Below are 23,325 nucleotides of genomic sequence, written 5' to 3'. Positions count from 1 at the left end.
TCTGTCAAGCATTTGTCATTTTGCGTAATGGGGGATTTTAATTATCCAAACATTAACTGGGGCAATGAGATTAGCGTTATAATTAAAGGAAACCGTTTTTTGGGAGGTGCTTAAAGACCATTACATGACCCAAATTATTGAAGAATCAACCGAGAGGAATACTGGATTTGATTGTATCAAACAATGTAGAAGTAATAACAAATGTTCAAGTCCGGGAATATTTGGTAAACAGTGTTCATAATATGGCATCATTTGAAATAAATGATCTAAAACCATATTACATTGGTTCCACAAAGATTTTCAATTTTAGAAAGGCAGATTTTTATGAAGAGGAATAATCTACAAGGAATACATTAGGATTAAAATCAGAAGGAACAGAGGCATCATATCAGAATTATAAGGAATGTAACAAAAGTTGCAAAAGGGCAATGAAATTAGCAAAAATTGAATATTAAAGGATTGCAATACTGTAGAAAGTAAGATCAACCCTAAAAAATAATTTTAAGTACCGTAGTAACAAAATAAATAGAAAAGAAAATATAGGACCCTTTCAGAGTGAGATGAGCATGCAAATTATTGGAGATAACGAAAAAGCAGAAGTATTAAATAAATGTGTTACCTCTGTATTTACCAGAGAAGAATCAATTGCAATAATAGTGCCGCAGAAGGAAGCTGCAACCTCTATATTCATGAACTATTGGTTAAATCAGTCACCTGGCCTCATGGGCATACATCCAAGAGTTCTTAAGGCGCTAAATTCATTAATAGCCAAATCATTACATTTAATACTAGAGTGTTGAAGAAAAAAATCAGCGCACCTCTGAATAAAAAGAAAAATTGTAAAGTACGTCAAAATAAAAGTGACGCGAAATCCCGGATATGACGTCAGAAGCCGACTGGGACGGCAAGGACGATTGCTACATCAAGAGAGAAAAGGATCATTATCTGGCTCCTATTTGGAACTGAATGGACTTTATGCGAGTTGTTTTCCCTGATTTTAATATAAAGAAGTCTGCTTTATACCTTTTTCAAAGAGGCTGCCTTGTTCCTTCATTATCCACATTGTATGGAAAGATGGCCAAACGGAGGAAAAAATACCTTTAATTTCCTGTGGTCAGGCACTGACATGTAAGTGCATATCTCACTAGATTGGGAAATAATAAAGCTTTGCCTGTAGCTAGTTGTACTTAGCGCGCATCTTACTCCCTTCTACCAATCCGGAGTACCTCTTTGAGTTGCTTTTCTCCAAACGCCTTGTGATCACCAGTGTACCAAGTGCCGCAGTTACTATACCTAAGGGTCGGACTCCTTGTGTTCAGTTTCAGTTATATTATTTAGGCCAGAAAGGGGGGGGGAAGGAGAACACAAATTGGGTGTGTCTCCTAAAAGAATTCACTATGCTGCACTCCTACATTACTTAAAATTAAACTTTTAATAGATTTACATAAAACATATATTACCAAAACGCCGTGTATGGTGAATTAAAAATAAATTAAATTGACAATACCACGCATCCTTGTCAATGAATAAGCGTTGGAATAGTCTCAAACAACTGAATATAGTTGAGACTGCAAGACAAAGGACGCTAGTAGTCAGGGTATGAACCCCTCTGGGACACCTATGAGACCAAGTTAGTATGTATATATATATATATATATATGTATGGCCTACTCAATGTGTGATAATATACTGGAAGTTCGGCAGTCCTGCTTTAACATATAAACCACATAGCACTTAAGGATAATAGTATATTACCATCCAGTAAATGTAATAGTGCAAATGATATTGTGGTATTGAGGGGAAGGATGATTCACAGCATAGTGAAACAAATGTTCACAGCCTTTAAAACTCCCGCGTTTTCTCTAATATTATTTAGGCCTACAGTAAATGGTCTGAAATATATTCCTTACAGTCGGTGTTTTCATAGATTCTCTCAAATTTTTTAGCATGTATGTATATCTTTATTTATATAACGCCATCCAGGTACATAGCGCTGGACAGGAGTAATACACGTATTATAATATAAGACATAACAGGAATTAGCACTTCAGATATAACAGTAGTAACAGGAAAGCGAGTCCCTGCCCGGAAGAGCTTACAATCTACATTGTTATTAGGGAGAACCTAAACAGTAGTAGGGTTTTATGATAAATGTCTGCAAGGGTTTATGGTCGGTGCATCCGAGATGTATAGCATCAGCCAGCGGAGCTGCCCATATGGTGTGTTTTTAGATAGGTCTTAAAGGTGAATAGAGAGGGTGCTAGTTGGATATTGAGGGGACGATTAGTGTCCTCCACAGATCTAAACACGCTGTGTGCCTGTTGTGTTTTAATGTTCTCTGCTCTTCTGACACTTACCCTAGGATGTTCCGGTACATAGTCTTTCAGCACTGGGTCCTGTCATCCTAGGGTAATTTTCAGAAGAGCAGAGAACATTAAAACACAACTGGCACCCAACGTGTTTAGATCTGTGGAGGACACTAATCGTCCCAGTTCGTTATCCAACCTATTGGTTTTTTTTAAATGACATGCATGTACCCAGGGATCTACAGACAAAATGTCATTTGTGTCAAAGTACAGGGGAAAGCTTCACCATGAAACCTTAGTCAGTCTGTTGCTTTGTATCCAGCCTTGCTCGCCGGAAGCAGGAGCGCAGAGCCTCTGCGACTGCCAGACGGAGTGTTTTTTACATGCAAGTGCTCTGTTGCCATTACGTTTACATTTTTATAAACCTCACTTTGACCATACTATTGTGGCTGTATCTGTCATCCCACTTGGTCCAACGGAGCGGATGTGTGAAGCCACACCACAGGGTTCCCAGTTGAACAGCCCTAGAGAGAGGCGATTACCACATCCCACGAGGAGAGGGACATCTATACATCAGAGACATATTTGAATACTGCCTCACACTTGGCCGTGTTTGTGCATTTTTATTAGTCCTTTATCCCCATCCCATTGAGGCATACACATAGACTTATCCAGCACATTAGTACTGTTATGTATTTTTAATTTTATTTTGTGCGCTCCCCGCACACACTTCCTACTGGAGTTTACATTGGACTGGTTCTACTTTGCAGCACAAATCAATACTTTGAGATTCAGCCTGGGAGACTGAGTAAACCCGCATTGTACTGTAGCAGTAATCTCTTGTCCAAAAGAGCGACCCTATACTCTATTCCATATATTTGAGATTAATATTTCCTCTTGTACCCTATGCATTACAGATTTATGGGTTCCCACTTCTGAAGTTCGCATAAACTGACTTTATAAAAGCGAATCACTGTAGAAAAAAGATTTACAATTTCAGTCAATTAAATCTTGCGCACTATAGTTGAGAATCAGAACTAGCCATGATTCTGTTACTTGCATACTGTATAACTGTTTTAAACTGTGTAGTCATTGCTTTATTGATTTTACAATACCATAGTGTACAACATTTAAATGTGGAATCTACTATTTATGCAGAGATTCTCAACTCCAGTCCTCAAGAGACACCAACAGGTCAGGGTTTAAGGCTATCCCTGCTTTAGCACAGGTGGCTGTCTGCGACAGCCACTGATTGGATCATCTGTGCTGAAGCTGGGATATCCTTAAAACCGGACCTGTTGGTGACCCTTGAGGACTGGAGTTGTGAATCCCTGATTTAAGTTAAACTAGTACAGTATTCACATTTTAAATGTTTTGAACATTGTCTTTATGCAAGTTGTCCAATGTCCCTGTCTCTTGACCAGACACTTACTTGAAACTGTGAGTCATGAATTTTATGACACATTAATGGGTTCTTCATCTCCATGTAATCTATCAAATTTTTATGAGCACTTCAGAATAACCGCTATTTGTTGTTAAAAGAACATAATAAAAAGGGCTATCTTTCCTAAACATTGGCAGCAGTTTACATATCATCATCTAGACATCTAATAAATTCAAGCTGTGACTGGATAAAGTGAGCTCTAATGCATTCTATAAATTCTATAGTGTATTGTTACTATTTTATTTCTCCATTTGTGTCTATGAAGGACATATGGTCTTGGAATACTTGAACTACAAGCCACAATACAGTCTAGAAAACGTGCTACATTCTGGAATGTTATCATTCAGAAGGAAGGGTTTATTCGTCTACCACATTGGTTCTTTTTCATTGGAGTATGTTTTTCATATTTAAATATGGAAGGTTTGTACAAGATTGGACTTCAGAAAAAGTTCAACGCTCTCCATTGAGAAGACAATGTACTTTACATAGTACTTGGATTGTAAGATCTTTGGGGCAGGGATTCCTCTTTCTATGTTAGTTCTATGTCCTGAAGTGCTTCTTCCCATTGTGTTATATTATTGTCACATGTATTACTGCCGTGAAGCACTACGTACATAGATGACGCTATATAAATAAAGCTATACAGTACCTACATTTAGTACCATCACTTATTGCTGAACCTGTTTAATGGTCTTTCCTTTCTATAGCAATTTTCTGTGGTCATCACATGTTCCTGAAGACAGATCTTCACATTGTAGACCATTATCTTTTTCAATGTCTGTTTATGTGGTCCATATACAGTAGTGATGATGCAACACTGTTATTCTTTACAGTATGAAAGCATTGTTGATTAGTATTTAAATGATGACGGGATTGTATTTTTTAGCAGATTGTGGTGCGTTCTATCAGATTGACACAAGTATTCATCACATGCTGTTTTACATGGGCTTTTGAAAACATCTCTGCTTCATACTGTGATTTTATTATCACAGGTAGATTGATTTTATGGTCAGACAATGCAGTTAACACTATATAGAGGAAGAGCTGCAAAATAGAAGTTTGAATTTTAACATCACAATATGCAAACTTTCCTTGACCAGCCACACCAGTGTATGCTATATTAGTATTTGGCTTCTACTGCACTCTGTTCTCTCTGCTGTAGCCGAGTTACAGAAGCTCTGTGCTACTTTGTCTGCCTTGCCCCTTTTTTCTGTACCCTAATCTTCTTTTCTTTGATCGTCCCTGGCTGACAATGTACAGTACAGTTACTCTCTCCTTGCTCAATCCTATCAACTCACGCTCCCTTTCTACCTAAATGACGTTTCTATTTCCTCTTTCTGCCCACACTACTCATCGCCCTATTTTCAGCCTACCCTTTCCCCCTCTTACTGCCCACATTGCTCATATAATATTCTACTGGTGCACACTCCCCATATATCTTTCTGTTTGCCCAAACTCTCCTCTTGCTCCTAGATTTTGCTGCGGAACTAGTGCAAAGGCTTCTTTGCCGCAGCCGCCTCCGGAGACTGCTGCATATCAACTTCCTCCCTCTTCATTTAGGTCAAGGCCTGCGATGTGTGTCAGTTTCTTCCAGCAGTCTGCGGTTAAAACACACATTGAGTGCAGTAGGGGCGGCACAGCTCATAACAGAACTGTGATGCAGCTCTTGCAGAAAAGCATTCAGAGGAGTCCTCAAACACCTGCAATCTTTTTGCCAGGCAGAAAAATGCACTCATCCATTGCACGTGGATAATTGTATTTTCCCAGCCCCTGTTCATTGCTATTCCAAAATAATTGTTCTTACTCCGGTCCCTGAGAAGAGATTTGGGCATCACTAGAGTATGCCCTTGCACATAATGCTTGAAAGTCTAGAGGGGTGTAATTGTCAGTCTTGATTTGATTCCTCTCGCTAATAAGGTAATCTGATTTATTCACCTCCTGCATGTTCAATGGCCAGCTAGAAAGTCAGGGACATGAGCCAAAAGACAAAGATCAGGGCTGTAAACCCCACCCATCATGTTACAGTACTTCAAATATTGCCAGGAAACCCCATTCAAGGGGCAATCACTCCTAGGACCAAAGTGAACTAATGAAATTGTTTAAGGGATCTCATTGGGGTGATTGATTACCATTTTTTACCCAAATCTGACACAACTATTAGTATGTTTTCAAGTTTGGCATTGGAGTGGTTTGATTTCCTTTGGCTGCTCCCTTTTGTGTGACGTCACTGTGTGATCGTGTGCTTGTACAGCCAGAGACCCCCATTATCACCTGCCCTTTACTTGCGTCTATTATGTATACCGTGTGTTGAACTGCACCATTAATAGTGAAATAGCCCTTAGTGATTTTCTAAGGGAAGTCAAGGTTTTGGGGCCAAGTTGTGCAATAACATAGCAGCAATCTTAGCCCTCATAAATATTACTGGTTTCCTGTTTTGTTTTACCATACTTCACCTAAGTCTGCTCAACTGAGTGGGAAAAATGCATACTGGAGCTGAATATTTATGCAATGGGGGTGTATGTATGTACAGGCAGTCCTCGGTTATCCGACACAATGCGTTAGCCAAAATGGCGTCGGATAGCGAAACGTTGTAAAGCGAAACACGTTTTCCCATAGGAACACTGTTTAAATGAAAGGTTCCGATCCTGAAGGCATTTTTAATGCTAAAGTACACAAAATATTTTACGCAGACAATAAGATATGCAGCATACACATAAATTGTATAGTGCATATACTGTATTATATATATATAATATTACATAATATATAATATAATATAAAAATATAAAATATTATAAAGTATAATATATATATATATATATATATATATATACACAGAAAGATGACTGCGCTCAACAGGTACTAATGATATAAGTGTATAAGTACTAGTAAGCACTGTAGATTAGCATAAATGATTGACTATACATTAAATAATATAATTCCAATAGCTGAATTAATACTGGTATTCACTGAACATGCTATAAAATCCCCTGATGAAATCACCCTAAGAGTGAAGAAACGCGTAGGGAGGATTTTTTACTTGTATTTACAACTGATTTTATTGTAGTTATCATTCGCAGCCTTTATACTTTTTTTGCTGTGCCTGGACACGGCCAGGACATTTGGAACGTGCCGGTCTCTGCAGCAAACAGCGGGGCTATACAATCGCTATAACACATCCGGTTGTTTAGAGGGCGCGCTTATACTTCCGGGTTAGAGCCCCAGTAGCGATCTCCACTAGATAGTTGCGGGAAGACTGGGGCCCTATCATCTACGAGAGCGGCTAGCCAGCAAAGGTACAGGATAATCTCCTGGTGTGGACTTTAATAGGACTGAGTACCTTGCCCGTTATTATATTGTACGGGGACAAATATCCACGATCCTGGCATCCGGTTTACCTAAGAGACTGTTACACTTCCGGGTCACGGCTCCAGAGGCATGCACAGTCCCTGCACTCAGTGAAGACGGCAGAAGCAGCTGACATCCCACTTGAGAGAGAGCATATACCAACGGAGCCATAGCAGCACACGGAGGCGAATGAGTATACTCATTACATGCTTTTATTGATTTTTTGTTTGTGAGTGCATTTATGTTGGACCTAATCTATTTTTATTAAAAGTGTATTTTTCATGTTGCACTAGGATCGGGCGCTTTCTTTTCTTGTTGTTCATATATATATATATATATATATATATATATAATATATACACATAAAAAACTTTGCAAAGCGTCGTAAAACCGTTGGATAAGCCGTTTTGGCGTTGTAAAAATGAACATAGGTATGCATTGCATAGCGTTGGATAAGCCATTTGTTGTAATGCGAAGCGTTGTAAAACGAGGACTGCCTGTATGTCTTTATTTATATAACACCATTAATATACATAGCACTTCACAGTAGTAATGCACGTGACAATCGTATAAATAACAAATAGAAATAACAGAACATGGGAATAAGTGCATCAGACATAAAAATTAACATTTAGGAAGTGGAGTCCCTGCTCCCAAGAGCATACAATCTAATTGGTAGGTAGGAAGAACGTACAGTGACAGTAGGAGGGCACTCTGGTAAGTGCGTCTGCAAGGGGCCAAGTTTTATGTATCCGGTCTATAGTATTGGCCACGGAGCTACTCATATGCTTCGTTAAGCAGGTGTTTTTTGAGGTGGGTCTTAAAGTGGATTGAGAGGGTGCTAGTTGTGTATTGAGGGGAAGGGCATTCCAGAGCTGTGGGGCAGTTAGTGAGAAAGGTTTGAGGCAGGAGAGGGCTTTAGATACAAAGGGGGTAGAGAGAAGACATCCTTGAGTGGAACGCAAGAGTGAAAGGGATATCCAGCGGTAGTGGGACTCGAGAAGGAGTTAGAGCCCAACAATATTCATTTTAGGTTATCTTATTATATATACATGATGCTGTTACTTTATTTATCTCATCAATTTTAGTCAAGTTTAGAATTACCACTTTAGTGTGTGTATGTATATACATACATGAAGTGCATATAAGTGAGCACTGAGCGCTGATTTCTTCTTTTTATCATCTCCTGTCTCCACGTCTCGCCTTTTCTGTTGCTCCATTACAATTGAGTAATGTATTCAAATTACTGGGCGCTATATTGAAGTATCCCTGGAAAAATTACTGTAGACAACAACATGCAAATGTGGATACAAGGAACACCTGACATGTTCTTTGTCCCAAGTCACAATAACTTCAGTCATATTCCAGCTTTGGCTGCCTGTGTGTGGTTATGACTAGGTCCAAAAGGCTAGCAGGATATCTCCATCTATGGTCATTTGAAATCATATTCACTTGAATTTGCGTGCCAAAAAAAATATTGGTTTCTATTTCTTTGGTTTCATGATATTTGCTGTAGGTTTCACCATCTGTGGGAACCATTTTTCAATGAAAGGTTGAAACAGTTTGTTTTCGAGATCCGCTGTGTACAAAGAATATATTTTGCCAAGACATTTTCTTTATGCTATTGATGTCCAACAAGCAACAATTCTTCTTAAGAGAAGAAAAGCAATTCCTGACATGTTAGATTATTACACAGAAACTAGAATTCCTTGGCTGAGTCTAGGGTCATGGCACCAGTTAATCATGTCATTTTCATCTGTTGCACCCTTTTTTTTTAAGTCTACAGAATACTTTTCATGATAAATGTAAAATGTTGTCATTAAACTGTCTAAAATTTCACAAAGTTTGGTTCCTAGCCTCATGTTTTAATGTTCACACTATTTGCGTATTTTGTTTGTATGCCATTCAGATACTATAGTAGCTAACAAATATATCAGTGGGGGAAAGAGCTGTTTGCATGCATGTCTGTACAATTTCGGATCTATGTAGTTCTCATGGCAAAGCTTCATTATTGAGGTGTCAGGGTAGATGTTATGTTCTTTCACATGAGGAGTTGCTACAAAACCCAGAAGTTATTAGACCAGCTTTGACTGGGGAACAGAATAAAATAAATTGGCAATTGGAGCAGCTGATAAGCGGGTACAAGAACCTCTGGCAAGATCTGGTCTCCGACTGCGTTTGAGCGTATAAAGTGAGAATGTTTGGGCTCTGAGTGAAATAACAAGTGAAACAGTTGTGTGCTAAGAGAATGGGCAAGATTTACTAAAGTTCCATATTGTTGCATACAAAAGAAAATGGTATTGTGGTGATCATTTTTAGACTTCCCTCTGTAGTCACTAAGAAAAATGTATTCCTAAATGGCCTGCAATATTCGTTCTCATTTACATATACTCACTAATTGTATTAACCGTTCTAGCGATGCAATTGTTCGTAGTATATGTAAATGAGAACGAATATTGCAGGCCATTTAGGAATACATATCTATTTGCGAATACAAAGGTAAATCTAAAAATGATCACGACAAATGTTGCAGCAGGGGGGACCCCGGAGCTGAACCCCATTTATTTCATCTCCGGGGATCCCCTACTTCAAGAGATCCTCGCCTCCGAAGGGGGTGTCGTTATCTCCTGCAGTTTTCAACTCCCTTGTCACATGGGTCAATAGGAAACTGCACCGGATGATGTAATTGCTTCCTATTGGCCCGCCCGACCATGGAGCTTGGAAAAGAAGCCATATACTGAACCCAGGAGTGACTACCGGCACCCACTACAGAGGTAAGTACCTCTGGAAGCAGGGGGTCCCGGGGGCTACAATTGATGGGGTTCAGCTCTTGAGACGCCCTGCTTCAATCTTATGTTTAAAAAAAATAAAAATGGAACGGGGAAAAAATGGCTTGGATTGCCACTTTAAAAAGCAATTTTACACGTGTCCTTTGAAAATAATGTATTTCAATAATTACTTAATTGCTTGTTATCCCGTTTAAATATACAGTTTCAACGTGTGAAAAATATTTTTTGACGTTGGTACCTGAACATGGTTAGCTCAGACTTGGGCGGGGTTTGATTTCTTTTGTCTCGTGACGGTGTTCAGAAGCAAAGCCTCCTTATCTCTGCCTTCTCATCTTTATTGGCTCTCTGATGAGGGTTAGGCCTCGGCCAGGCTCCCTGCTGGCGCGCTGAGGCTCAGGGAAAGCGGGTGCTTTCCCTGGCCTTGCGGTTGCTTACCGCACGCGCCGTCAGGGGGCGGGCACGTCACTGTCCGGGGGCGGTCCAGTGACGTCACGGAGCTGGTTCGCCCTCATTGGGCGAACCGCTCAGGTGACCGGCCTGTCGCGCCGGCAAGCAGGGGAATTTTAAATTCCCCTAAGACCTACGCTTCCGCGCGCTTGCAGAAGCATAGGTGAGCCCCTACTAAAGCCGCTCTAATTGCAACTGTAGGGGCTCAGTGCTGAGCGGGAGCGCGCGTCAGCGCGCTTCCGCCAGCAAGCAGTCAACATGGCCGAGGCCTTAATTGGGATAAGGAATAGAGGGAACACTTGGCTGACAAACAATCCCCCAGTGAAAAATTAATTGTGCTTGATTTCCAAGGAAACTGAAGCAGCCAAATCATTGCTTTAATCATGGTTATGTTGGTTTAAAGAAGACTATTAGATTCAATTATTTACAAAATGGTGTTTCTACTGTAGGTCTGCTATCAGGGTTTTCACATATAAACTAAAAATGTTATATATTCTCCCTTGACATGTGTACACCCAGGCTGTGCTGAAAAGCTGTGTAGTACAGCAGGCATATGCTTATTAGGGGTCCATATTAGAATGAGCCTGAAGTAAAGGGAAACGTGAGTGCTCATTTGCATGTCATTACCCATAAATCCCTGGCTGCAATGAAAGCACTATGTTAAGAGATAATTGGGAAATACAGGGTTTCAAACCTGCTCCCAAGTAGTATTTTTATTTGCTGTATTAGGTAAGAATTTAATGTTGTGGTTTTTTTTTAATTATTATTATTTAGCTGTCATATTCGTGCAAATTATTATTATTTTTTTTATGGTTACATTTTTTCCTGCTAACTTCTTGGTGTTAAAATAAACCTGTCCATGATGGTTTTATAGCACACACTCCCCCTCGTCCCCCATCCCCCAAGTTACTTTTAATCAAAGTCTGAAGAAGTTTAATAAAACGTAGCTTTAATTAAAATGTATAATGTTTGCATTCCAAAGTATAATCCGTTTTATACGATGTTTTACGAGTTGGAATTGATGCGTTTTCTGTACTTTTTTAATATTTGCTTCATGTGTTGAAGTATGCATACATTGCCATGATATGATTTTATTCATGTACAGTGAATAATTAGTTAATCTACTTCTAGGGCTATTAATAAATGTTTTATATACATATCTCGGAACATTTTATGATTTCCATATGGGTGCCATGTGATATTTTGGATTTAAAATGTGAAAATGTTTTCTTTGTTCTTTTTGACAGCCTGTGGACTTACTGGTTGGTAATAATGCATTCCCTAAGAAAAAAGTTTGTTTTGATGGTGGTTCCTATAACAAAAGAACTTGCTCAGAATTGTGTGACTCATTCTTTAGTTGATAGCTTGGAATTTGGAGTCTTCCTTGCTTCCTGTGACTTACAGAATATCACCGTGAACAATGAATGAGGATGGTTAGTGCACCTACACATTTAGAGATATCCAAAGCAAAAACAGAAGCAGGTCTAGCAAAAATAACTATTTTATTGAGAAAACATAAAAAATGGAGTGTGCAACACTTCTACGCGTTTCGTGCAGGTAAAGTGCACAACCTCCACGAAACGCGTAGAAGTGTTGCACACCATTTTTTTATGCTTTCTCAGTAAAATAGTTATTTTTGCTAGACCTGCTTCTCTGTTTTTGCTGTGCGCTGCACAGACAATTGCTTTGGATATCTCTGCATCTGGACACGGCTGCACGCTAAGGAAGACTTCTGGGAACGGCAGTGAGTACATATTATTACCTTTAGGGCCAACCCAATGAGGGGAGGAGTATTATTATGCTCACCCCCTACCTTCCAAGTGATATAGAGAGCCCCTTATATAGGTCCAAGATTGTGACAGGAACTTCTGTTTTATTGCTAATAGCACCCAGCATTGTCAACCTTTCTTATTTTTGGACTTTAATTATGGAGACAGGACCGGACACTTGAGCATCACCTATTTCTCTATATACATGGTCACCTACACATTTAGTTGAATTTTTGAGTGTAAATTCAATATACACCTGCCGATTTTGTAAATATCGGAACTATTTGATTTGTGTGACTATTTCTAGGGTTATATCACAGGAGAACGGATCGATCGGCAACTTAACTAATTTCTTATTTTGTGGATTGTATTGATGCACATATTAAAGGGGGGGGGGGAAATGCTAGCTTGGACTGCTGGTTTAACATGCATAATATGTATTTTCTTTTTATATCACAAGTACTGTACGTTTGCCAATGTGAAAGTACTAAACCTTTTTTCATGGCTTGTGTGTATTTTGTTATTTGCCATGTTTGGCATGTACTGTAGTTCTTTTTCTGTGTTGACCATTTGCAGGCCATTTTGATAGCCTCAATTTTTCTTGCTTCAGTTGTGTGATTTATTCAAGGTAGAGCGAGAGATTAAGGAAGAGATGCAACATGGATGTTTATCAAACACAGGAGATATTCTTGGTATGGGATAAAAGATTTAGGATGAGATGAGCTAGTATAGTGCAGAGAAGCCTTAGAGCAAAGCGATACGTTGGGGGAAAAGGTGACGGGTGGAAAAGCAGAGTATTTTTTTCATGGTGTGCTGTCTCAACTACAGGTTTGTGAATTATTAAACCTTTATTTTCAAACATGTTGATATTGTTAGCACTGCCACTAGGGACAATTTTTTGTACTGATGGCTATTTAAATGTAAATCAATTATTTGTTGTTCTTTGTTTTGGGACCATACCCCCCACCCCTGTACTTCCTTTCTTCATCTTCCCCTCCTCCCTTTCTTTGCAGTTTTTTTTTTTTTGTCATTTCTTTTTGCACCTCATTTCAATTGCTTTTCCACAACTCAATCTTTGTTCTACTGACCATCTAGTTTTGCAGAATTACCTTTCGCCCTAATCTCTCTCCTATGTTGTTACTCTGACAGTCTTGTTGGTACAAGTAACTGTCATCTACTCATTAGTAGACCAGTACACTTGTTTCTCGTCTCTATTAAAAGTTCACAAGTGTCATTAGTCTTTTTCAAACAGCTAGTTTGAATTAGTCATATATGCTAGACCAGAGGTGCGAAACTCCAGTCCTCAAGGTGTCTCTTCCCCCTCCCTCTCTCGCCCCCCCCCCCCCCCCCCAAACAGGTCAGGTTTTCATATCCCAGCTTGAGCAAAGGTGGCTCAATCAGACTGAGCCTCTGAATGAAACACTTGTGCGGAAGCAGGGATATCATTAAAACCTAACCTGCTAAAGGTCTTGAGGTCTGGAGTTGGGCACCCCCTGCTCTACAGACTACCACTGAGGTCGTTTATATTAACTGGAACATTGTTGTTCTTTTCAGCTAAGATATCAGCACGCGCTGGGTACTCCAGATTTACGCCAGACCCTTCCGAACCTAAAACACTTCATGGAACACGGGCTAATGGTTAGATGGTAAGTGTGGCAGGTATTAGGAAGTGGAAATTAAATGTTCACACTTCAGTGTTTGTAGACTTAAATTGAAATTTACATTATCAGGAAGCACTCAATCTAAGAGAAAAGAATCAACGTTCACCTGTAAAGTTTTTTTATATGCTGTATATCCTCCAAATTCTTTCCTTCAGCCGGCCTATTCTTGAGCGGATGTAGTTGGTCTCCGGCTGCTTCCTTGAAACAGAGGAGTATCTTAAATTACAATGTGCAATCTTTGTTATAAAATGTACGACGATGGCCCAAATTGGTCTGAAGATTCTGCAGCAATAGCACCTATTGAGTCTCGGGAGGAAAGGGGGAGCAAAATGTTTCTCAAGAGTTGGAGATGTTCCCCAACTTTAAAATAATAAAGGTGGCCTATAAACATATAGCTCTACACACAAACATGACTTACTCTTGGTGAGATCCCTCCTCTGACTCCTGCAGGGGCCTGAATCTAGAATCTTCTAGCTTCACTGTGTATACCTACTATTGACATCACATGTCACCATGCCTACAGGGGAAGTGGTTTGGATTCTGCAAAGTCCTCCTATACCAGGCTAGACAACTAGAAGGTGGGCCTGTTTAAGGTTTCTGCCCAGCAACTCTACCTATGTGATGAGAGGCTGTTCCACTGTTATCTAACCATACAGTTACCCCTCTGGGCCCATTAACCTTTTAAAGAGGAAATCCAAGAAGCTTAAATTATATATATATATATATATATATATATATATATATATATATATATATATATATATATATATATTTGTTGTTTTAATATATGCAGCCTTTGTTTCCGTAATTCCCTAAGCTGCTGATCGATCTGTTCTCTGTGATCAATCAGCAGGGCTCACTATATGGCTCAAAAGAAAAACACAATACAAGTGCGCAACTATAATGAATAAACAGAGTGAATTGAAATAAAGTGCATTAACCACTTAATACCCAAGTGAGTATAAGTAACTAGGCTACCAATAAGGAGCGTCTGCTGCTGTGATGGGGTGGTCCAAGACCCTGAATCTAGACAAAACAAAACACAAAACAGCGCACACCGCTCATGGTGAAGTAAGAATGAACCTTGAATTACTTTTTAATATAAATTGTTCATTCTTTCTTCACCATGAGCGTTGTGCGCTGTTTTGTGTTTTGTCTAGATTCAGGGTCTTGGACCACCCTATCACAGCAGCAGACGCTCCTTATTGGTAACCTAGTTACTTATACTCACTTGGGTATTAAGTGGTTAAAGTACTTTTATTGATTTTCTAGTACCCTTAGTATTCTATCACTTTGCTGGTTAAGTGAAGCTGGCGTGGGAGACAGAGCTGACCCTGATCGGTGAGACTGTCCCTCTAGCAGCTACTCCTAAACGGAGCTTGGGACTTATCTACCTGGATTACGTGGAAGCCTAAAGGGAACCCTCTGCTTCTAAAGAGCACAGCCTGATATGACTGCAGATTCCTGACATTGGGTGATCCGCTGCAGCCTTCCCTGTGTCCTGATACCTGAGTGGTAACAACTGTCATAGTTACAGTTACATGACTGTTTTACCTTTATCTGATGTACGCAGAACCTTGAATTACTTTTTAATATAAATTGTTCATTCTTCACCATGAGCGTTGTGCACTGTTTTGTGTTTTGTGTTTTGTTTTTTCACTATATGGCTGCCTTTCAGTTTCAATCAATCCTTCAGTTAGTGTAACTCAGCAGCTACAATGTATTATTATATTACTAAGGTAACATTATCTATTGTTACAGTTTTCTGCTCAATCTTCTGGGAATATTGGCAACAATTTTTCACAAACCGTAAAGTGTTACAAAGATCTTGCACTGCTGGGAAAGTGTTTAAACCCTTCTATAGAAATCAAAGGATTATCGGTATACTAAAACTGATAAAAAAATGGTATTGAGCTGAATGGGGAAAAAAACAAGAAATAAAAGTCAGTCAGTATTCTCTAATACAACAGAACTGGTTTTATTTAAAAAAAAAAACCTAATTCCAAAGCGGGGTTTCACTTGCATTTATTTACATAATGGGCTCCTGTTTAAAGGTATATTTTTATGTTGCATATATAGGTTAAAAATGTAAAAAAAAAAAAAAATAGTTAAAGTGGGACTAAAAATACATGAAAAAAAATTGTGCATGTTTTTGTGATTTGTAAAAGGTCTGAAGTTTTTCTTTATCATTTTCTTAGGTAACCATAGTTGCCAATTTAAAATATTAATATTTATTAGAAAATATTGCTGATTAGAATTATGAAGAGCAAGAGATTTTTTTCCAAAAAATCAATTATTTTTACATGTATTTATTCCCACGTCACAATTTTGCCATGTTCTGTAAGTGACAGTTTCCAAACATTGAACCATTCGTAGCTTGCAAGGTATTGTGTCTTTGAGATAAAATAGGATTAGACTCATGTTTTGGTTTTAGTGAGATTCTGGTCATTTATTTTGCTTTTAATTGCCACTGTTCAGCTTGTAGCTCGTGATAATAATAAGATGAAGGATATGTCAACTCAGCCTTTGTAGCTGAGCCAGATAACACTAACAAAAATGTTCCAATATAGCCATAAAACGTGTGTGTGTGTATGTGTGTGTGTTCCTAATAATTTAACTGGTCTTTGAAGGCTTCCTTATGGATATGAAGAATTGACTACATCGACTCAAATGAGGATAACTCAATGAGTCATTATTTTGTCAACAAAGATGTATTGTGCATTCAACTGGATCCTGTCAGTCTTCTTTTAGCACTTAGTTACTCTTGTCATAATTGTACTTTTATTTTTAGGCCAGTCGTCTCTATGAAGGTGAGAAGTGATTGTAACTTTTTTTGGCTGAGTTGACATGATGTTGGCTCAAAGTAAAATGTATAGTGTTAGACATTTCAAATGGCTATGAACTAACTTAAACACTACCATTTACATTTCTTACTGCAGTGATATCATAGTTTACCCAGAAAAAAGGGAAGATTAAAAACATAAAAGATCAAAGAAGTTTGGCAGCCAAGTGTTTTGATGCCATAGTTTTTAACTGTGGGGTTTGGATGGTATCCAGACTATCAATATTAACTACTTTTGACTAGCTGTAGTCTAGTCCAGCGTTTCCCAAATGGTGGGTCGCGACCCGGCAACGGGCCACAGAACCAAAATTGCCGGGTCGCAGCGAGGCTGGCCACGCGTTGTCTCACCCCCCCCCCCCCTCCCGCCCGCTCAAGTTTAAAAAAATGGCGGCAGTTCCCCCCGCGCTTGCGCAGGGCAAGCAGGGCCCACTCCCTTCCTCCCCCCCGCTCCCAACGTGGGACGGAGGAGGAAGTACCAGCTCTACCGCACTTTATGTGGGACAGAGTGGGAAGTTCAAGCTCCTACTGAGGCCCGCTTCCCCCCGCGGCCAGCTTCCAGAGCCCACCTCCCGTGGCACCCCCTCCCGAGCCCACCTCCCGTGACACCCCCTTCCGAGCCCACCTCCCGTGCCCCCAAGCCCACCTCCCGTCCCGGGCAGCAGGGGATATCGGGGGCAGCAGGGGGAAAGCGTCCGGCGGCAAGGTAAATCACCCCACCCAGTCACTGTCACCCACCCAGTCACTCTCTCCCACCCACCCAGTCACTCACCCACCGTCTCCCACACACCCACCCAGTCACTGTCTCCCACCCAAGTGTCCCTGTCTCCCACCCACCCAGTCCCTGTCCCCTACCCACCCAGTCCCTGTCCCCCCCCTCCCACCCAGTCCCTGTCCCCCCCTCCCACCCAGTCCCTGTCCCCCCCTACCACCCACCCAGTCCCTGTCCCCCCCACCCACCCAGTCCCTGTCACCCAGTCACTCCCACCCACCCACCGTCTCCCACCCACCCAGTCACTCACTCACCGTCTCTCATACACCCACCCAGTCACTGTCTCCCACCCAAGTGTCCCTGTCTCCCACCCACCCTGTCCCACCCACCCAGTCCTTGTCCCCCCCTCCCACCCATCCAGTCCCTTCCCCCCCCCCTCCCACCCATCCAGTCCCTTTCCCCCCCTCCCACCCATCCAGTCCCTGTCCCCCCCTCCCACCCATCCAGTCCCTGCCCCCCCCCCTCCCACCCACCCAGTCCCTGTCCCCCCCCTCCCACCCAATCCCTGTCCTCCCCACCCACCCAATCCCTGTCCCCCCCTTCCACCCACCCAATCCCTGTCCCCCCAATGTCCCCCCCTCCCACCCAGTCCCTGTCCCCCCACTCCCACCCACCCAGTCCCTGTCCCCCCCACCCACCCAATCCCTGTCGTCCCCCCACTCCCACCCAGTCCCTGCCCCCCCCTCCCACCCACCCAGTCCCTGTCCCCCCACCCACCCAGTCCCTGTCCCCCCCTCCAGTCACTCACATCCGTTGTTGCCTGTAATTCACTGTTTGTGTCTGTGTGCGTATAGGGGAGAGTGAGTGTCTGTGGCTGTGTGTGTGTGTATCAGAGTGTGTGTATCTGTGTCTGTGTGTGTGTGTGTGTATCAGTGGCTGTGTGTGTATCTGTATGTGTGTGTGTGTGTGTGTGTGTGTGTGTGTGTGTGTGTGTGTGTGTGTGTGTGTGTGTCTGTGTGTGTGTGTGTGGCTCTGTGTGTGTGTGTGTCTGTGTGTGTGTGTGTGTGTATCAGTGGCTGTGTGTGTATCTGTGTGTGTGTGTGTGTGTGTGTGTGTGTGTGTGTGTGTGTGTGTGTGTGTATCAGTGTCTGGTCTATGTGTGTGTGTGTGTATCAGTGGCTGTGTGTGTGTGTATCAGTGGCTGTATGTGTGCCTGTGCAGGCCCTATAGGCCAGTATAGGCGATAAAAATTTTAGTGGGTCACGAAGGAGAAGTTCAAAAATAACCGGGTCACGGAAAAAAAAAGTTTGGGAAACCCTGGTCTAGTCCTTTTGGAGAGCACATTTTGTCGTAAACTAGAAACGTAAGTGAGGCGGTGCATCTGTACCCTGCTTCCTAATACACCGCAAAAAAGAGTTACACATTAGACAGAAATGTTGGATACATTGCAGTGGGACTTGGTAAAGCAATGTTTAGTACATTTGTATTCTCATTTCACCGTATTTCATTTAATATTAAGCTGGAGCTATACATTCATGCTGTGATATCTTATAAAGTGGACTTCAACCTTATTGGCTTTATTTTCAAAATGACAAAATAAAAAAGCTTCCAGTTTTATAAGATATGTATTAAGGTGGGTATTATAACAAGTGAATAAAGTCTAATAAAAGCAGGCAATGATAAAGTAATAGGAAGATTTTTTGAAGGATATTAATGCGTGTATATATATGGACTAAAAGAACGCAAGCTTTTCTCCTCCTGAAATCTCTGCTTACTTATTACTTACAACATTCTCTTTATCCCCTTAAAGGCTTTTCACATTTCTCTGCTTTTCTTTATATCTAGCACTTGGCACTCTGCTCAATGCCATTCTCCTCTCTGCTTCTCCTATAGCCTCTTCCTTCTATACCCGAGAACTCCATACCGCTAAAATGATTTCTCCCACAGTCCTTTCAGCTCCTCCTTCAAGATGCATGAAAAACTCCCCTTTTTAATTAAGCATTTCAATAGTTTTATCAGCACTAACTTGCCCTCTCCTGACACACACACACTTACTTTACTATCTTTTATAAAATCCCAGCCCCAACAAGAACCTTGGCTTCGGTTCATATTTCGGCTAGTCTAGTGTCCATCTTGTATAATTGAATTCCCTTACTGTCCAGCTCTGTTGGGAGGTTGTTCCACCAATACACCACCCTTTAAATGAAAAAGTATATAATTAACTCCGTAATGACCTGTTACTGTAAACTCTGAGACATGGACTTCTCTTTTCTAATATACTTTTTATTTAATGTATGTGATCCACATTTTCTATGGATAGCTATCAAGTTGGGAAAATATATGACTGCATTTTATTCTAGTGTTTCAATTAATGAAAAAGTACTCAGAATATAAAATGAGTCTTATCAAATATTTTTTTTTTTTTTTCAACACCTACACTTAATATTCAAGTAGTGTTATTTTTTTTTTTTTTTAAATAAGACTCCAGATTTCAATGCCGGGGCAAAACTGTGGAGTAAAAAGGCACTAAATGTATCCACACAAAAAACATCAATTTGTTTCCTGTGGGACCTTTTTCGTTGGTAAATCTGGTGCCATTTTTTGCCTCCCTTTTACAGCCGCAGGACATTAATGCATAGCCACAATATCTGTAAATATATTGCAATACGTGAATTAATATATATATTATGTATCCGTTTCTTAAAATAGTGACCGACATCACATCTCCAGTGCAATCCCTGTTCCAAGGAGACCTCAAAGCTCTACATTCGGAGGGCCGGATGTTTGCTTTTCTAGGGAGATCCCTACACCAGACAAAGGACTGCGAAAACGCGCAAGCTCAGAGAATGAAAAACTGCAATACCAAACTCCACCACCTAGCTACAAGTCGGCATTGGCAGAGCCTATTGCAATTTTAGCTTCTGCAATGGATAAAAAGCATACCGCCTCATCTCTGGATACCAGTGTGGACTTTTCCAAGGAAAGTAATAGAAGCAAGGATTTTTGTGAGAGCCTTAATGGTGACAATGTAATGTCAAATTTTACAGATAGCAGTGACCAGCACCAGGAGGAGCCTTTCCCTGAAACTTGCGGTGCGATGAATGGAACTTTGCTGCAGAATGAATGCATTGAGTTTGCAAGTGAAGGACTTCCCTGTGATTTGCATTTCTCGCACACCAATGATTTGTGCTGCACGGTGGAGCAGGCAGAGGAGATCATTGGTACAGAAGCAGCAGGCTTCACCTCAGGAGATCAATTGGAAGCATTTAACTGCATCCCCGTGGACCATGCTGTGGCAGTGGAGTGTGACGACCAAGTTCTAGGCGAGTTTGAAGAGTTCTCACGAAGGATTTACGCGCTGAATGAAAACATGTCCAGCTTTCGCAGGCCCCGTAAAAGTTCGGACAAATAAGCTTTAACGAGCTTTGATAGATGATGCTACTAACTTGAAAGGACAAAAGTTTGCACTTCATATTACGATCTGTATTAATTATGGAAAGACAAATAAATTGGGCCACAGGCTATTCTTCTGGTGTTAAAAAAAAAATGTAGACTTTTCAGTGAAGACGCAGCTCATTTGCTGTGAAGATGTTTTCATTATTTCAGCCATTTTTGTTCACAAATGTAATTGTGCAGGCTTTATTTAACTTTTCAGTTTGGAACTCCAAGTGATTTGGGGTGAACATATTCCCTCTTATTTGAAGTTGGACTGTATGGCTTTACTTTAAGTAAAGTATAACTTTGGGAAGCTGTAGCATAGATTTGTAGTATGTTAGTAGTTGTCACTTGGCAAATGGCAGGCCCTCCCACAAAGCAGAATACTGTACATCGTGGAAAGTTGTTCACTTGCACTCGTCGACTTCTACTTGTTTCAATAATGTTTTCTGTTTTTAAAACGTTACGTAAAGTAATATGAAGACGTTGGTTACCTTTCCTAGCTCGAAATGCATTCCTTGATCTGGATATACTACCTATTGACCATTTAGATCTATTCCAATCTGCATGCAGATTTAATCTAATGTTTCGTATGGCGCGAGCAGTAATTCATGTACTCTTGCTACATCTCCACTTCTACCTGAGAAAAATCATTATTGTGCAAATCTCTCTATGAATATTTATAAACCTTCCAAAATTAAGTGATTCCTATCAACTTCCTGAATTAAAGATTATAGGAGCAGATTTTTATACCATGGATATAGCAGATTTTGTTTTGTTTTTTCCTTTCCATACTGTGGTTACGTTTTTTGTTTTGTTTTTTGAACGTGCAATAAATATAACGAAACTTTCTGAAGCATATTTTTGTTTGTATGTTACAAATATATTTATTTATATTAACCAAACATTAACTGATGTAATCCATGTTTGATGAACAGCAACAATATTCTCATTAAGTTCAACTATGTTTTACCTGATGTAAGAAATTATTTTCTTCTATATCTAGGTGATAGATTTTTTATAGATTAAATTTGCAGATCTGATTCATTAGGCACATGTATGAGAGCTCTAAGAATGCACCTGGGTCATTATATTGTCCATAATTATGAATTTCTTTAAATTTTTGGCTTTCTGTTTTGGTTTTATGAAGACTTTTGAACTTCACTGTAAGCTTCTAAGTTATAGTAAAGTTATAAACGGATGGAGCCACCTTAAGTATGGTTATTGCTCAGTTACTTTACTGGTCTGGCTTGTCATAACTCCTACATTTCAACATAAGAATAGCCTAATATAGGAAGTAAAAGTTGGTCTTTACAAGCGCACATTAAGTAGATCTATAAATGCATGCCGTTTATTATCACCAATTCAGCAAAATCTCACTTTGTGTTACTGAGCTTTTTGAGCAACATTGTATTCAAGAAGCGGTATGTCGTCATATGTATAATTGTATTTAATTTGTTTAATAAATATCTCAGGTTCCATTCAACCAAATGAACCAATAGACCTGTTTCTGAATGAATGTGTTGCCATTCTTGGGAATCTTTTTATGTTTTTACTTAATTAACCTTCATCTATGGCTTTATGAGACTATTCATACCGGGAATAAAAGGCCTGTCATGCAATCATGTCTATTTAAGGTTGTTTGCTTTTTGCAAACAATTCTAATCAATTATACATACAGTAAAGACATTGGTGTCTCTGTCATCTCCAACAAAATGTGGTATGTTACTGCTTTCAGAAGTGTTTTTAGGTCATTCTACAATTGAACTTTCTTCAATGCCGAGTATTGGCAAGAGGCGTTCATTGTTTAAAAATATGCAAGTCTTAAAGTGCACTCAACAGCGTAGCCATCTGCATACTTTCTATATTCTCTTACTGAGGTGACACTAATCAGCGTTATTCAAAATATATACTACCCTAAAAATATACTGTTAAAACAGCTTATTTTTTTAAATAAAGGCAGAGAAAAATGGCAGAGCACAACTGGAACCATCCAGAAAGAATTTAGGAGGAAAGTGCCTAATCCATAAAAAATATTTAATAGTCAAGGAAAAGGGGGGCAAGGCACTACCCCACCGACTATTGACTATTAAATATTTTTTATGGATTACACACTTTCCTCCTAAATTCTTTCTGGATGGTTCCGGTTGTGCTCTGCCTTTTTTCTCTCCCTTTATCTATCTCCAAGGACGGAGGCACACCTGGAAGGTCTGGTGGGATCAACATGGACGCTGCAGCAGATTCGTGAGTTTTTGCTTGCTACATGGTTACATATTCATTCAAGGGGATTAGGGTACTGTTTATTAGGGTGATCTTCAGCCTTTGGGTTCCTGGACAATTTGAGTGCCATCGACATTGGTTTACCAACTAGGATACCACACACAGTACCCTCCCTACAATCAAGAACATATCCCAGACCTCATATAGGATTCATCATTATCACATCTCATTATCTCCACAGCTGTATTCAGTTCTTAGCACCATGCATCTTACTTTTGCTATTTTTTAAAATACATTATTTAAAAAAAAAAAAAAAAAAAACATTTTTAAGTTTGTAAAACCAATATCCCAAACA

General features: G+C 40.1%; 1 protein-coding gene across 1 annotated transcript in view; it reads left to right on the top strand.

Moving 5' to 3' along the window:
* Positions 1-22,250, top strand: part of UVRAG (UV radiation resistance associated) — a 107,732-nt gene extending 85,482 nt beyond the window's left edge. Inside the window, exons 14-15 of the mRNA XM_075592687.1 lie at positions 13,658-13,749; positions 20,025-22,250. Coding sequence (XP_075448802.1) covers positions 13,658-13,749; positions 20,025-20,727 — 795 coding nt within the window. The 3' untranslated portion in view covers positions 20,728-22,250. The remainder of the gene's footprint in view (positions 1-13,657; positions 13,750-20,024) is intronic.
* The last annotated feature ends 1,075 nt before the right edge of the window (positions 22,251-23,325 follow it).

This window comes from Ascaphus truei, chromosome 3 (genome assembly GCF_040206685.1).
Source record: "Ascaphus truei isolate aAscTru1 chromosome 3, aAscTru1.hap1, whole genome shotgun sequence".
Taxonomy (NCBI): Eukaryota; Metazoa; Chordata; class Amphibia; order Anura; family Ascaphidae; genus Ascaphus; species Ascaphus truei.
The sequence above is the reverse complement of the archived record's forward strand: the minus strand, read 5'-3'. Positions and strand labels throughout refer to the sequence as shown.